The sequence below is a fragment of the Apodemus sylvaticus genome, chromosome 4 (assembly GCF_947179515.1).
Source record: "Apodemus sylvaticus chromosome 4, mApoSyl1.1, whole genome shotgun sequence".
NCBI lineage: Eukaryota > Metazoa > Chordata > Mammalia > Rodentia > Muridae > Apodemus > Apodemus sylvaticus.
The window spans coordinates 134,044,881-134,063,220 of NC_067475.1; the positions used below are offsets into that span (position 1 = coordinate 134,044,881).

Below are 18,340 nucleotides of genomic sequence, written 5' to 3' on the forward strand. Positions count from 1 at the left end.
TGTACGGACCACTCAACAGGTGGGAAATCATGCCTGGAACTGGAAATGTAGCCAGCTACCCAGGGCTAGAGAGGTCATATAGTACATATATAGAGTGTAGCTCTACGTCATCATTTTACATAACTCCTAATTGTATCCTAAATTCTTTTCTTTGTATCTACAAACAAGCATAGCTCTTATATATCATCAAGGAAGCTTCTCTCTGCAATAGACAGAGATGGCTGCAGAGGGCCACAGCTGGTCAAAATGCAGACCTGATTGTGGGGTTCCCAGTCCCAATGAATATATCTACAACACATTTCCTACACCTAAGAAATGTCAAAGAAAAGGGAGTTAGAAAGGATATAAGAGCCGAAAAAACAGAAAATCAGCTGTGAGACTGACAGGGAAGTGTGACCCATGATACCTCAACAGTACCTAAACAAGCCCAAAACAAGAAAAAACCAATAACCATGCTAACGCGAAAGGAGGAGATCCCAGTGTGTCTCACACCAGTCAGGGGCCAGTAACTAAGCGAAGCTAAAAGCAGTAGAATTAGTCTTCCCCAGGCGTCAGCCCTGAAACCATAAATGTACAAGTGACATTAAATGGACTCAGCAGGCTGTACTTATATATGTAAAAATAACAAAAAAAAGAGGTTGCAGATCTGACAGGGAATGAAGGTTGGGGGTGGGACATTAGAGGGCTTGAAGAGAGAAACAGAAAGAGAGAAATGATAAAATTGTAACTTAAATATAAAAAATAGACTTTAAAATTTGTTTTTAAACTTATACAGCATTCAGAATATACATGAGAACTGGAACAGGCTGCTTTAGAGTCATCAATGGATCAGTTATATATAAAGATAATGTGGCAGAAGAAAGAAAAGAACAGGGAAAAGGGACTGACAAGCTAAGGTGCCATCTTAGGAAAGATGAGACAGTATCAGAGGGAAAGCTGTCTCTGGAAGGCAGGGCGAGAGCATATGAAAGTTTCTTGTGGTACCTTATATGCAAATGCCAGGCCCAAGTCTCTCTGATTCACATCATCAATCAACGCACTATTTAATAAAGGAGGCACTAGTAACATAGAGCTATGACATTTGAATTAAGATAATTTTCAAATGTTCAGTTCTTCAGCTGTACCAGCCATATTCCTAAGGCCTTTAATAGTCCTATGCACTACTAGCTTTCTTACTGAACACTGCAACTCACTTCTACCATAAAAGAGAAATGAATTAGACAGTGCTGCTTTATAATACTCTGCTTTAACAAACACTTCCTCAAGAGCCAAAAGGAAAAAATAAGAATGAAGTATTACTTACAGTAAAATATTTATAGGAGACTCTAGACAATGGGACAAGGGGGCTTTAAAATCACAAAGAACAGAACTCAAACTGTAGCCAAGCCACCTACAATTTTGAGAAAATTATTCAATTTGCAAGCACTGAAATCAAAGAACTGTGATAATATAAATACAACAGTTTATAAACAAGATTTAGTAGTTACTTCACACATTAAATGATATAAAGTGAGAAGAAACAGACTCCGACCATCACAGTACAGCCACAGTTGAAGACAACTATTAACTGATAGTAATTAACAGCCTCTTTTCTTTTTTATGTTGGGTGAGATATATCAACCTTCAGTTTCTTGACTTTTAAAAAGTATACATATATATTTGCACACATTCAGTAAATCATTTTTAAAATATTATAAATTTACCATTATGTTTGTTTATTTGGGACAAAGTATTGTATCATATATCCCCCAATCTTGCTATATGGCTAAAGATGACCTTGAATTTAAGAGTGCTGAGATTATAAGCATGCATAATGTTCAATTTATGTGGTACTGAAGACTGAACTAAGGACTTTGTATATGAGAGGTAATTCTACCAAATGGACTACAAATATATCCCAAGTTCTCATCTATAGTTTAATAATAAAATTGTTTATTCTTACCTTAGATGAAATGATCCGGTTATCTATAAATTTCTGAGGTGTGTAAAGGCCATTCTGAGGAAATCTGTTGGCTATGTAAATAGTTCTTGTGTCACTTTGATGTGGTGGGTCAAAACCCTAAGACCAAACAACAGAAAAAGAATACTAGTCAGCAGGCTAGTTGTTATAATATTTTATGATTGATTTTATATAACTGATCAAATTATATATAGTATTGGCCTTAAACTGCACATAGACTGAATCCATTCTATTGTTAGGACAGGTAAGCCACCAATGTTTTTTTCACAGGTGAACAGGTATAATACTTTTAGAAACAGATTAACTAAATCATACCTTCAATAATGAAAAATAGTTCACACTCTAAAATATGGTACAAGGAAAAAAATCAGATATGAGAACTTTAGAAGCATTCTTGACTACATTCCTTGTTTTTTACTCCCATGAGAGCCTTGCTTTGTCCTGTGACAGATTATTACTGAGAGAGACAGAAATATGTATAACTAATATGTGGCTACCATGCCTGACAGCAAAGTTTTATGCTTATTTTTAACCTCTCTTATACCAAGATCAAAGAGTTTTGCTCTCAAAAGACTAAGATTCATTTCACAGATTTATACCACTGAATCATTTTGTTGTAGCGGTAAACAGGTAAGACTTCCTGAATTGTAGACACAATATGTTCATAAGATTCCTGGCTGAACACATACCCTACTTTCAAATTCAGAAGGCCATCTGTGTTGATCAGGACTTTGTTGATTTGGCACAGCTAGAGATATCTGGGAGGCAGGAAACCCAACTAAGAAAAATTCCTCCGTCAGACTGACCTGTTTGGGTCATTTTCCTGATTGATATACCAGGAGCGAGAGAGGCATAGAGAGCAAGTCACAAGGAGTAAGCCAATTAAGTACTGTTCCTCCATGGTCTCTGACTCAGTTCCTGACTCCAGTTTCCTGCCATGACATCCCTTCATAGATAAAGGACTATATAGTATAAGATGAAATAAACACTTTCCTTTCCAAGGTACTTTTGGTCATAGTGTTTACCACAGCAATAAAATGCAAATTAAGACATTTCTCTAGGTACAGTAGTTAATCTTAGAATAGTGTCTTAGTAACTTTTCAATAGTTACGATAAGACAACTTGACCATGGAAGACAACTTTAAAGGAAGGGTTTAATTTGGAGCTTACAGTTCTAGAGACTTATAAGAGTCCATGATGGCAGAGCAAAAGTGTGGTGACAGGAAACGCTGAGAGCTTCCATCTTGTTCCACAAGCTGGAGGTAGTGAAGGTGCTAACTGGGAACAAATGAGCTTCTGAAACCTCACAGCCTGCCTTAAATGGCATACCTCCTCTTCTAGGGCCATGCCTCCTAATCTTCCCAAACAGTTCCATCAACCAGGAATCAAGAGGTCAACATTGGCAAGGAACTAGTGTATCTACTCTCTTTAAATTTGCATTAAAGAACTTAAAGTTGGGTTGCAGGGAGGGGAAGAGGATCTAGAACAGTGGTTCTCAACCTGTGCGTCACAAACCCTTTGGGGGATGAGGGAGGTCAAGAAATCTTTTTACAGAGATTATCTAAGACCACTGGAAAACACCTAATATTTGCAATATGATTCATAACAGTAGCAAAATTATAGTTATGAGGAAGCAACAAAAATCATGTTATGGTTGAGGTCATCACATGACGAACTATATTAAAGGATCATAATATCAAGAAGCTTGAAAACCACTAATCTAGGACTTGGGGGAGAGGAGGAATAGGATCAAAATATTCTTAAAAATTGTTTTAAGCTTCTCGTTCTCTCCTCTGCGTGTGCACTGTTTCTTTCTCTCTCTCCCCCTCTCCGCCCTCTCCCTTCCCATGGCACCTTCCCTGGCCTCCTTCCTTGGGACCACTGAATTCGCCACCCAAGAGCAGCTTCCCAATAAACCTGCATTCAATATAATTAAAAAAAGTTTGAAATAGTAAAAATATAATAAAAAACTAAAATAAAGGGAGATGGACCCTCAAACAGAGATGGTATCTTTATCTTATTTGGATCAGAAACCCATTTTTTCATATTTAACGTTCAACATACAAAAAAAAACCCCCAAGATTATGAACTCTCCTGTCTCTCACTATCAAAGAATCAAGTCACCGCCACTCGTGGAGCTTTCTGAACACATGGTCTAATGTAAGAGCCACTAGTGGAGCACCAAGGGAAGCAGGGCTGAAGGGACGTAGGTCGAGAACTGAAGTCTTCAGTGGTGTGCTGAGCAGCAGGGCTACCTACTACCCACCATAGCATTATAAAGACTCTTCAATGTCAAGCCTTAGGATATCAATAGGTAATGTGTGCTGAGAAAACATGTTTAGTACTGTGCTAAGCACTGTGACAATTTTTTTTAATTATTTGACCATAACAAAAATAAATAAAAAAAATAAAAAAATTATTTGACCATTCTGAAATAAGAAATCACTTAGAATGTTATATGCTAAACCATCCTATAATTTTTCTTGCAATCTTCATTTTATAAAAGCAACGAGCACAGACTGTACGTCAGGAAACACACTTGGAACTACTGAAATACCAAAATGAGAAGACATTATTCTTATTCTAAATTAAATTTTATTTTTAAAAAGTGAGGCCTTAATGATAGAAGATGTAGCTTAGCTTGGTGGTAGCCACTTATCTAGCCCTGGATTCCTTCTCCAGCACAGAAAAAGATGAGACAATGGCAGTGAAAGGAAAGAAAGAAGTTCTTGACTCTTCTCAAAGCAAACAGACAAAAACTGTGGAACCCTGTAAGGCAGTCTGTAGCCTGGTTGAGCAAGGCTTACTCAGGAGACCCAGTAGAACATTCTACAAGGGACAGAACCAGTGAGCCATACTCCCAGACTCCTGACTCCTCAACTCCATTACCTTGTGGCCATCTTCTGGCGGGACTCCATCCAACCCTACAGTAACCTGGCTACAAGCAGGTTTTCCCCAATCCCACGGTTACCTGGCAACCCAGCCCACTACAAAAGAAGGTTTCTTGCCCTTCCTTGCTCTCTCTCATTTTTTTCTCTCTCATTTTGTTCTTGTCTCTCTGTTCCCCCTCTCTCCCCATTCTTTCCCCTCTTTCCACGTGGTCATGGCCAGCTCTCATCCCTCTATCTTCTCTTTCTCTCTTTACTTCTCTATCTCCTTTTCTCTTCTGACTTTTCTATACTAAAGCACTGAAACTATGAACTATCTCTTCTTATCAGAGATAGTTCATAGTTTATCAGTGTAGGCGCATGGATCAGGCCTCAGCATTACCAGCCCGAGGAAAGGACCCAGCCTCTTTGCCAAGCTTCCTCTACAGGTACCAGGAGGCCCATGCCAGAACATGCCTACCGTCCCTACCCCGGTGTAGTGCGTGAGCCCTGCCTGCCAGTTTTCCCTATGTGGGCCCTGCCTGCCAGTTTTCCCTATATGGGCCCTGCCTGCCACTTTTCCCTATGTGGGCTCTGCCTGCCTGTTTTCCCTATGTGGGCCCTGCCTGTTTTTCAGGGCCTTGTGGAGGTCCCACCTTTTTTGCACAAACAACAACAAGAACAACAATAGGCATTAGATGTCAAGCCAAGGAGCAGGGCTGAAAGGCACCCACAGTCACAGCTGAACATGGTATTCATATAAATCCCAGCTTTCTGGGGGCTAAGATGAAGGATCACTCTAAGTTCAAGGCAGGTCATCCCTGGCTACACAAGGAGACTTCATCTCAAAAACCAAAAACAGAGGAAGAATAGGAGAAAACGTGCATGCTGCCCACCACCTGACACTGCAGCTCCCTTTGATGAGCAGTCCCAGGAGAAACAAACCAGCCTGAGTCCTGAGCCAGCCAGGGAACATCACAAAACAACCCACAGCATCTAATCCATATATAAGCCATCTGGATCATTTAAACCGAGTACAGCTGACTAGATATACATTTTTCCATCACAGAAAAGTAAAACAAATTTCAAATTGAGAAAATGTATGTCTTTTCTTAGAGAATATTATTATCAAGTACATTCTTCTGAATAAAGCTTTAAAAGTATAGTCTAGTTTCATTTCAGATATAATAAAGGTTCGATTATAATAAGCAAGAAAGATGTCTTATGTCTTCATAAGTCCCACCTTGACTCATGGTAGGATTTGTCACTGGATTGATCCTGTGCAATTTTTGTATATACAGTCACAATCACTCTACATTCATATCACAATGATGCTGTGAACTCCAGGAAATACTGTTCTGCTGCAGATATCTACTACCTCTGGCTTTTACAATCTTTCTACCTCCCCCCCCTCCCCTTTCTGCAATAAGCCTTCAGTGGAAAAGGAGTGACATGGATGTCCCATTTAGAGTGTAGCACTACACACAGTCTTTTATTCTCTGCACAATGACCAGTGGGGTCCAGTTTCTTAGGACCCCACTGATAAACTACTAAAAAGTAACCTACACTTTTTGCCACCCACATACTCATGATTATGGAGTCATCCAGTGGAGTTTGCATGACCTCCTAGTGCCCATACCTTCAATCAAAACTGATTCTTTCATCAGAAGACATCAACTGTTCCTAGCTCCTCAGCAGAAGGGGCTCATGAGACCCTCCCCTGTTCTATCCTGTTATGCTGATGGCTTGACCTTGTACCTGTCTTGTGCAGGCAACCACAGCTACTGTGGGTTAATGAATGTAGTGGTCCCATCATAGCCAGAAGACACTGTTTCCCTCCAGTCTTCCAAGACCTCCAGTAGATGATAAAGATGTACTTTTTGGGGCTGGAATTGAGTGGCTATCTTAATCTATCTTTATGGATGGGATCTAGGGAAGACACATGCTTGTTGTAGATGGGCCTGGTGCTATCTGTATGTTGGTGCTAATTCCACTTTCCTGGGAGGGGCTGTGGACAAAGAGTGAGTCATACTCAGGTGATTTCTTATGAACTAATCCCCTAATGAATAAAGAAGCAAATCACTGGGTGAGTAGGTGGACTTCCAGGTTGGATGGAGGAAGACAGGAAGCAGGAGAGAGTTAGGGGATAGCATGAGGACAAGATGTAATTACTAGTGTCTCCCAGTTTCAATGGCAGATCCATCAAGATTCCCATGAGAGGATTTAGATTTAATAAGGCTTACTAGGTTAAGATTTTAGTTGTTGTGGACAGCAATTGAGTCACCCTTGTTTCTGAACTAAGTCTGTGTGGAGTTTTCCTTCACTCGCCGGGTTTGACTGGGTTCAAATTTTAAGCACAGGGTTGATGTGGTAGCAACCCACCAGTGGGAACTTGGCGAGCTGGGTGGAGACATTTTGGAAGCTCTGGGCCAGAGAGTCTCCACAAGATAAAAACAAGTCAGCCATTGCCCACCAGTGCATGGCCAATCAGGCCACCGGTACAGAGAGTTGCCAGTGCCTGGCAATAGTGTGGAAATTTTCAGGATTCTTTTAAATATTTCCTGCAACACATGCTGTTACTTTGGTGAGTGCATGAGTGTGTGCGTAGGAGGGGTGAATTGAAGTCATTACAATAAATGATCTTTTAAAATAAAAACTAGAAGTAATGAAAGCAGCAAAACAACAAGAGCACTAAACATTACAGCAGATAGAAAAAGAGATTCACCATTATGTTCACCAGTTAACTCTAGAATTCAAGAATTAAGGGCTAAGAAGCAGCATTTAAAGGAAAAGGCGGCGGGGGTGGGGGGGTGGGGGGGGGGAGGGTGCTGGAGAGATGGCTCAAAGGTTAAGAGCACTGACTGCTCTTCCAGAGATCATGAGTTCAATTCCCAGCAATTACATAGTGGCTCACAACCATCTGTAATGGGGATCCATTGCCCTCTTCTGGTGTGTCTGAAGATAGCAACAATGTACTCATACATAAAATAAATAAATCTAATTTAAAAAAATTAACACTGAAAGGAAAGGAAAGGTTGAAAATGTTCCTAACTATAGTAATAGCTATCTTCAGATTGAAATAAAAGTGCAGAGGAAGAGTACGAAAAATAATACTACAATCACACTAAAACCACGAAGCATCAAAGATGAAATTAAAACTAAGGTGAAACGAAACATCAAGAAAATAATGATCCTGAAAGCATACTTTACACCAATAAAAAAATGCCAAAAAGCAAGGGAATGTATTGTATCCTCAATAAGTTAGTATCTGACTAAATGAAAATACAATTAGTAAATATAAAATAATATTTTAAGGCATAAAAACTAAGAGTTTATCATCTATCAATACTTGCTTAAAAACAAAGAACCCAACCAACCTAAGGGGCTGGAGAGATGGCTTATTCCTTAAAGAGCATTGGCTAGCCTTCTGGTTTCTGTCTGCATCCAGAGCTGATCCTGTGCCACTGCGATCTACATCCAAATCCCACAGGGAGAAAACTGGTCTCCCAGGAGTGCTGACAAGCCTATGAGAACAGGTTAAGACCACCACTTCTGCTCGGAGGGACCTGGCTGGAGACCTAAGGACAAAGGAACTGAGGATCAGACTGGGACAGATGTTTCTGGTTGCTGTCTGCGCCCAGAGCTGTCTGTGACAGTGCTACATACCCAAATGCTGCCAGGAGAGAGCTCCTAGGAGTGCTGGCACACCTGTGAGCACAGCTAACACCACTTTTGCTCAAACTTCTGGCCCAAGAAGGACTAACCCAGAGTCATCAGAACACAGGAACCAAGGAACAGCCAGGAACAGGATCCTTTAGGTTTCTGTCTGCACCCCGGAGCTGACCCTGTGCCACAGCTCTCCATACCCAAATTCCTCCCAGAAAGAACTGGTCTCCCAGGAGTACTGACACACAGGCTTGCAGGAGGGAAAAACCACAGTCAGAGACAGCAAGACCAGCTAACACCAGAGATATCCAGATGGCAAGAAGCAAGGTCAAGTACATAAGCAACAGAAGCCAAGGCTACTAGGCATCATCAGAACCACAGTGAGCCCTGGATACCCCAACACACCAGAAAACCAAGCCTCTGATTTAAAGTCACATCTCATGATGATGAAAGAGGACCTTAAGAAAGACATAAATAACTCCCTTAAAGAAATATGGGAGAACACAGGTAAACAGGTAGAAGCCCTTTAAGAGGAAACACAAAAATCCCTTAAAGAATTACAGGAAAACACAATCAAACAGGTGAAGGAACTGAACAAAACCATCCAGGATCTAAAAATGAAAACAGAATCAATAAAGAAATCACAAAGGGAGACAATCCTGGAGATAGATAACCTAGGAAAGAGATCAACAGTCATAGATGCAAACATCACCAACAGAATATAAGAAATAGAAGAGAGAATCTCAGGTGCAGAAGATACCATAGAAAACATTGACACAACAGTCAAAGAAAATGCAAAATGCGAAAAGCTCCTAACCCAAAACATCCAGGAAATCCAGGACACAATGAGAAAACCAAACCTAAGGATTATAGGTATAGAAGAGAGTGAAGGTTCCCAACTTAAAGGGCCAGTAAATATCCTCAACAAAATTATAGAAAACTTCCCTAACCTAAAGAAAGAGATGCCCATAAACATAGAAGAAGCCTAGAGAATTCAAAATATACTGGGCCAGAAGAGAAATTCCTTCTGTCACATAAGAGCCAAAATATAAAATGCACAAAACAAAGAAAGGATATTAAAATCATTAAGGGAAAAAGATTAAGTAACTTATAAAGGCAGACCTATCAGAATTAAAGCAGACTTCTCACCAGAAACTCTGAAAGCTAGAAGATCCTGGGCAGATGTCATACAGACCCTAAGAGAACACAAATACCAGCCCAGGCAACTATACCCAGCAAAACTCTCAATTACCATAGATGGAGAAACCAGGATATTCCATGAGAAAAATAAATTTACACAATATCTTTCCATAAATCCAGCCCTACAAAGGATAATAGATGGAAAACTGCAACACAAGGAGGGAAACTACACCTGAGAAAAATCTAGAAAGTAATCTTCTTTCAACAAACCTAAAAGATAGCCACACAAACACAATTCTAGCTCTAACAACAAAAATAATAGGAAGCAACAATCATTTTTCCTTAATATCTCTTAATATCAATGGACTCAATTCCCCAATAAAAGACATAGACTAACAAACTGGATACATAAGAAGAACCCAGCATTTTGCTGCCCATTGTCAAAGACAGACACTACCTCAGAGTAAAAGGCTGGAAAAAAAATTTCCAAGCAAATGGTCCCAAGAAACAAGCTGGAGTAGCCATTCTAATATCGACTTTCAATCAAAAGTTATCAAAAAGGATAAGGAAGAACACTTATCAAAGGAAAAATCTACCAAGAAGAATTCTCAATTCTGAACATCTATGTTCCAAATGCAAGGGCACCCACATTCATAAAAGAAACTTTATTAAAGCTCAAAGCACACACTGCACCTCACACAATAATAGTGGGAGACTTCAACACCCCACTCTCATCAATGGACAGATTATGCAAACTCAAACTAAACAGAGACACAGTAAAACTAACAGAAGTGATGGGCCAAATGGATTTAACAGAATCTATAGAACATTTCATCCTAAAACAAAAGAATAATACCTTCTTCTCAGCACCTCATGGTACCTTCTCCAAAACTGACCATAGGTCACAAAACAGGCCACAGCAGACACAAGAAGACTGAAATAATCCCATGCCTCCTATCAGATCACTATGGACTAAGGCTGGTCTTCAATAACAACAAAAACAGAAAGCCCACATACACTTGGAAGCTGAACAACACCCTACTCAATGATAATTTGGTCAAGGAAGAAAGAAAGAAATTAAAGACTTTTTAGAATTTAATGAAAATGAAAGCACAACATACCCAAACTTATGACACAATGATAGCAGTGCTAAGAGGAAAACTCATAACTCTGAGTGGCTCCAAACAGAAACTGGAGAGAGAGCATACACTAGCAGTTTAACAGAACACCTCAAAGCTCTAGAACAAAAAGAAGCTAATACACCCAAAAGGAGTAGATGGCAGGAAATAATCAGTCTCAGGGCTGAAATCAACCAAGTAGAAACAAAAAGCACTATACAAGAATCAAGGAGCTGATTCTTTTAGAAAATCTTTCTTTCTTTCTTTCTTTCTTTCTTTCTTTCTTTCTTTCTTTCTTTCTTTCTTTCTTTCTTTCTTTCCTTCCTTCCTTCCTTCCTTCCTTCCTTCCTTCCTTCCTTCCTTCCTTCCTTCCTTCCTTCTTCCCTCCCTCCCTCCTTTGCTCCCTCCCTTCCTCTGTCCCTGTCTCCCTCCATCTCATCAAATATAGTCAAACAGGAGTCAAACTGAAAAAGGAAACTTGAGTTGAGAAAAAGTCTCCATCAGATTGTCTAGTAGGCAAAAGATCATGAGTATTTTCTTGACTGATGATTTACTATTGCAAGTGCCATCCCTGAACAGCTGGAATAAGAAATCAGTCTGCCCAAGATAGCAATTCTACTCCTTTAGGACCTCTTCTTCATGCCTGCCTCCAAGTTCATGTTTGATTTCCTGTCCTGACTACCATTCATAATGTACTGTAAGATATAAGATGAAATAAACTCTTTGCTCTCCAAAAAAATAAATTAATTAATTAAATAATAATTTTTAAGAGGGGGGGGCATGCACTGGCTACTCTTCCAGAGGACCTGAGTTCAATTCCCAGCACCCAAATGGCAGCTCACAACTGTCTGTAACTACAGTTCCAGATGATATGACACTCCCATACAAATATACATACAGGCAAAACACCAATGCACATAAAATAATAAATCATTTTGTAAAACTCTAAGGAATAATGAAAGTAATTTCATATAGAAAAAGTGGATAAATGACTAGGTCAGGTAAGCAGCTTGGTAGTAAAACATACATTTCAGTAAGATCCTGAATTTAACTCCAGCATCATTCCCACAAATATTAATCATATAAAGCAAGATGATTATTCAAAATATAAACAAGTGAACAATACAAAAAACTTTGGGATCTAAAAGAAAACAAAGCACTACAAACAATCACATTCTAGGAGAAAAAATTTGTAAATCACATTATCTAGTAAGGGTCCTGAATGCACACTATATAAAGAATTCTTAAAACTCTGTGATTAAAAAAAAAAAAAAAAAAAAAAACATGCTGGGCTGGAGAGATGGCTCAGCGGTTGGGAGCACTGACTGCTCTGCCAAAGGTCCTGAGTTCAAATCCCAGCAACCACATGGTGGCTCACAACAATTTGTAATGATATCTGATGCCCTCTTCTAGTGTGTCTGAAGACAGTGACAGTGTACTTACAGTGTATTTACAGGTAAATAAATCTTTAAAAAAAGAAAGAAAGAAAGAAAAAAAGAAAGAAAGATAGATGCCAATTAGAAAGGCAAGAGGCTCAGACTAACCATTTCTCAAAAAAAAAAAAAAAGATACAAAAAGATGTCTGACAACCCTGCTATACCACTCCTGGGCATATAGGCATATACCCAGAGGATTCTCCAGCATGTAACAAGGACACATGCTTCACTATGTTCAAAGCAGTCTTATTTATAATATCCAGAAGCTGGAAAGAACCCAGATGTCCCTCAACAAAGGAATGGATACAGAAAATGTGGTATATTTACACAATGGAATACTACTCAGCTATTAAAAACAATGAATTCATGAAACTTTTAGGCAAATGGATGGAACTAGAAAATATCATCCTGAGTGAGGTAATCCAATCACAAAGGAACACCCATGGTATCCATTCACTGATAAGTGGATATTAGCCCAGAAGCTTGGAATACCCAAGATACAATTCACATATCAAGTGATACCCAAGGAGAAGGAAGAACAATGTATGGATACTCTGGTCCTTCTTAGAAGGGGGAACAAAATACCCATGGGAGGAAATACAAAGACAAAGTGTGGAGCATAGCCTGAGGGAAAGACCATCCAGAGACTACCCCTCCTAGGGTTCCAAACCATATACAGTCACCAAACCCAGACTCTATTGTGGATGCCAAGAAGTGCTTGCTGACCGGAGATATAGCTGTCACCTGGGGGGCTCTGCCAGTGCCTGACAAATACAGAGGGGGACACTCTCAGCCAACTATTGAACTGAGCACGGGGTCCCCAATGGAGGAGCTAGAGAAAGGACTCAAGGAGCTGAAGGGGTTTGCAGTGTCATAGAAAGAACAACAATATGAGCCACCCAGTACCCCCAGAGCTCCCAGGAACTAAACCATCAACCAAAGAATACACATGGAGGGACCCATGGCTCCAGCTGCATATGCAGCAGAGGATGGCCTTGTTGGACATCAAAGGGAGGAGAGGCTCTTACTCCTGAGAAGGCTCGATGCCCCATTATAGGGGAATGTCAGGACAGGGAAGCAGAAGTGGGTGGATTGGTGAGCGGGAGGGGGGATTGGTTAGGGCATGGGGGGGGACCAGGAAAGGGGACAACATTTGAAATGTAAATAAAGTATATATCTAATTTAAAAAAAAAGATGTCTGACAGCCTTTACCATTATAGAAATGAATATCAAAATCACATTTCAATCCACTGGGATAACTACAACTTAAAAAACACAAAAAAACGTTGGAAAACTACATAAAGGCAGGGGAATGTAAAATCTAACTGGGAAATGGGATAAAAGTTTGGAAACAGGTTCATAATATCTTATAAAATTAAGGCTATAGTAAGTTTACTCTTTAGGTTTATGTCTAATGAAAATATAACCCCACAGAAAACCTCTATGATACAGTATGATTTAGACACAAGTATACTCAAATAACTACAGACATAGCTAGAAAAAACCCATACAATCTACTATCAATCTTTTTAAACTTCTTTAATTTTCTTTTATTTTGTGTGTTCCCACGGGGAAGAGTGTTAGCATGTCATTGTATACATGTGGAGGTCAGAGGACAACTTTTAAGAACTGGTTCTCAGAAGGGGAAGCAAAGTAGATAGCAGCAGTCTATGGAAGGAGGTGGGAGAGGAGATGGGAAGGGGGTGGAGTGGGGGGGCAGTCAGTTAGGATCAGATGGGAGAGCAGGGGAGAGAGAAGGGAAATCAGAGGAAAGGAGCAATCTCTAGGTGGGACAGGATAGGCTGAAGCCCCAGGGGGCCTAGAGAGGTGAATCTAGCTGAGAGTCCTAGCAGTGGGTACATGGATCCTGAAGTGGACACTTCCTGTAGCCAGGAAGGACTCCCCAGGTGAGGGATAAGGACAGCAACCCATCCACAAAGCCTTGGACCCAAAATGTGTTCTGCCTATAAGATATGTAAGGACAAAGATGGAGCAGACTGAGGGAATGGCCAACCAATGACTGTCCCAAATTGAGACCCATCTCATGGGCGAAAACCAATCCCTGACAGTATTAATGATATTGTATTATTCTTACAGACAGGAACCTAGCATAACTGTCCTCTGAGAGATTCCACCCAGCAGTCAATGGAAAGAGATGCAGAGACTCACACCCAACATTAGATGGAGCTTGGGGAGTCTTATGAAAGAGTTGGGGAAAGGATTGAGGGATCCAAAGAAGAAAGGACTTCCCTAGGGAGACCAACATAGTCAATTAACCTGGACCCTTGGGGGCTCTCAAAGACTGAACCACCAACCAAAGAGCAAGCACAGGCTGGACCTAGATCCCCTACAAATCTGTAGCAGGTGTGCAGCTTGGTCTTTAGGCGGGTCCCCAACAACTGGAGCTGGGGCTGTCACTGAGTCTGTTGCCTGCCTGCCTGTGGACCCCATTCCCCTAAATGGACAACCTTGTCTGGCCTCAGTGGGAGAGTATACAGCTAGTCCTGCAGTGACTTGATGTGTGGGAGTGGAGAGGGAGTGGGGAGGTGACACCCAGAGGAGAGCACCCCCTTTTCAAAGGAGAAGGGGAGGGTAAAGTGGAAGGAGGATCTGTGTAAGGGGGTGCTGGGAGGAGAGGAGGGGCTGATATTGGGGTGTAAAGTGTATAAATAAATAAATTTAAAATAAATAAAAATTACATTATAAAAAAACAAAAAGCAAAACTGGTTCTCTCCTTCTACCATGAAGGTCCCAGGGACACAATTCAGGCTGCCAGGCTTGGCAGCAGAAGCCTACCTGCTGAGCCATCTTGCAGGCCCAGCTGTTACGTCTTTAAAGGAAAGAATATAAATATAAGAAACTCAGAGCTGGGAAGATAGCTCAAATGATAAAAGTACTAGCCATCCAAACCTAACCACCTGAGTTTCATCCTAGGAACCCACATAAAAATGCAGTGGTGCACACCTGCAACACCAGTGTACTTAAAGCTAGTCTAGAACACGATGTGCAGCCAAAGAAGCAGCAAGGTGGAAAGTGAGAAGCCAGTCCTGAGCACCATCCTCTGCCACCAACACGCATGACCCTCCCCTCCCCTCCTCCCACAATTAATTAAATAACCAAATAAATTTCAACACAAAGTCAATCAAAATCCTTGATTTTGCCCCAAAGAATTAAAAAAACAAAACCGGGGAGGGGGTAAGCAGGGAGAGAGGGAATGGGAGGGATAGGGGGTTTTCAGAGGATTGGGGAAAGGGGATACCATTTGAAATGTAAATAAAGCAAATATCTAATAAAAAGAACAAATACAAAAACCTGCTTCTGTATCGTAAATGGAAGAACAAAGGTCCAACGCAATTCTGAGAAAGAGAAACCAAGGCATGTGGGATTCTACCTCACAAATGACTCAGCATGCAAAAACTGTAATTAAAATGACTCTTTACTGCTATATCAATAGATGAGTGAAAAAAAGAGAACCTAGAGGGAAATTGAAAATGTCATTCATAACAGAGAAGGCAAACACATAATATCAGACATCAAAAATGGCTCATGCAACACACTGAGGGATGAAACTTTCCAATAGTAAAACACAAATTCCCGTATTCTCTATATAAAAATCAATTCTAAGTATATTAAATTTGAATACTAAAAAACTACATATTAAAACAATTGAAGAAAACAATACTAAAGCAACCCTTTGATCTAATATAGGGAAGAAATTGTTAGGTAACAGAAGACAGAAATCAAATTTCCTACGAAGAAACTTAAAGGGGAATGTGTAAGAAAAATATGAACAAAATTACATAGAGGGCAAAGAATGGAAGAAGGTATTTATAGCACATATAACAAAGAAATGGCATCCACACTACAAAAGAACAAAGAAAAGAGGACCTACTTATAACGCTAATCATTTTTTAAGATTTTGATTAATTTATGGAGGGCGGGGTCACATGCACAGAGTGCGTGTGCCCGCAGAGGGTGGGAGTTCAAGCCCCCTGAAGCTGAGTTATGAGTGGTTGTGAGGCAGCCAGTGTGTGCTGATAGCCAAATTCTGATCCTCTGCATGAGCAGTAAGTGATCTGAATAGCTATACTCCAGGCCCCCAAAGTTAATTGTCAAACTGATAGGATTTAGAATCACAGTGGAAATAAACCTCTGGACATGCCTATGGTGGACTAGATTAGATTAATTGATGTAAGAAGACCCACCCTTAATATGGGCCAGCACCAGGCTTAGGCTGAGGTCCTAGACTGAGTAAAACAGAAAGCTGATCTCAATATAAGACCTTGATATCTCAAACCTGATAGAGGAGAATGTGAGAAATATGCTTAAACTTATAGGCACAAGAAGGACATTCTGAACAATAGCACAGGCACTCAGATCAATAACTGGCAAATGAGATTTCATAAAACTACAAAGCTTATGAATAGCAAAGGATATCAATCACAGAGGGTTGGTATTTAGAATATATAGTTTTTTAAAAAAAAAACTAAACATCAAGGAACAACCCAATTTAAAAATGGAACATGAAACTAAACAGAATTCTCTAAAGATTACATACAAATAGCACATGCCTTTAATCTCAGTATTTAGGAGGCAGACTGAAGCAGGTGGTTCTCTGGAGTTCCAGGCTAGCTTAGTCTATATATTAAGTTCTAATCAGAGCCACTTGTCTCAGAGACAGGGAGGGGGGGAGGGGGAGGGGGAAGGGAAAGGAGAGGGGGCAGAAGGAAAGGAAAAAGGGAAAGGGAGAGGGGGAGAGGGGGAGAGAGGGAGAAGGACAGGGAGAGGGAGGGGGCAGACAGGGAGATAGACAGGGACAGGGAGAGAGGGAGGGGGAAGGAGGAGGGAGATGGAGGGGAGAGAAAGACAGGGGAGGGGGAGGGAGAGAATGTACACAGGAGAGAGGGAGAGGGAGAGTGCGCACAGCAGAGAGCGAGCACACACATGCTAGAGGAGTGGAACAGGAAGTAGCAGACCACCGTGGGAATCACTGTAGAACACGACGGTCCTCACAATGCTGGAATAGATTGGCACAAGCTCCAGCTACACCATTCCTAGGCTTAAAACTAAAAGACTCTATATTCTACTTCAGAGATACTTGTTTAACCATGTTCATTGCTGATCTATTCACAAGACTCAGGAAATGGAAACAGCTTAGATAGCCATCAACTGATAAATGAATAAAGAAAATGTGGTATACTATACAACAGAGCATTATTCAGCTGTTAGACAACAAAATTATGAAAATTTCAGATAAATATATGGAACTGGAAACAATCAGCCTGTGCGAGGTAACCAAAACCCAGAAGCACTGCCTCTTTTCTCACATGTGGATGCTTTTCAGCTTTAGATAATGTGCATTTCATTTGGAAAACATAGACAGCTGAGGTAACTAGTAAAGGAACATAGGAGGGGGGTCGATCATGGAAAAATAATAGAGTGTTACAGAGGAGGAACCAGTACAGGTAAGATTAAATGGTTTGAGGATGGAAGGATAGAGTAAAGGAGGGAACTTGAGGAGGGAGAACTAAGACTGAAGGCTTTCTGAAAAGACACATCAAGGCCTGCTATTGTGGAAGCTTCCAGTTTAAATGGAGTTACTCTACAGTGAGAGGACAATATCCCAAGTAGATGTCCACTACTAAATGAAGCTCCCAGGACCAGAAATGGGTTAGCTCTTTTTGAGTTGTTTGGCAAAAGGATCAATAACCCCCCTCCCCACAAGTACAGGCTATTGCCAATGCTATTGATTACTCTCTAGAACTTGACAGTAAAACCCTATTGCTGAAAGCACCACACACTTGAGTTACAGAACATATAGACACCCAGTTGGCACTGAACTGGTAACTTCATCTCTACTGCCTAGAGTGCATAGTGCTGCACACTCCGAGAAAAGTAATCATCAGCCTCACCCAGCTACGAACACTGAGAGCTACAGTCACAGCCTGCCTGGCAAGATTTGTCCACTGATGCAATAGCAGTGAGTGGTATGGAGTAACAGACTGAATTAGCTTTAAGGCCTGCTCCATGAGATATGTGACAGCCTTAATGACACCAAGAACCTGTGCTAGAAACATCACTGGCTCTAGGGACAAGTCTACTACTGCCTTGCTAAATGGACATGCCAACAAACGACTTTTAATGACTTATTGC

At 40.7% G+C, this 18,340-nt stretch overlaps 1 protein-coding gene across 1 annotated transcript in view; it reads right to left on the minus strand.

The window, feature by feature from the left end:
• The window catches only part of Atp11b (ATPase phospholipid transporting 11B (putative)), a 97,935-nt gene that overhangs the window by 74,488 nt on the left and 5,107 nt on the right, over window positions 1-18,340 (minus strand). The window contains exon 2 of the mRNA XM_052180635.1: window positions 1,943-2,059. Within this exon, the coding sequence (XP_052036595.1) occupies window positions 1,943-2,059 (117 nt within the window). The remainder of the gene's footprint in view (window positions 1-1,942; window positions 2,060-18,340) is intronic.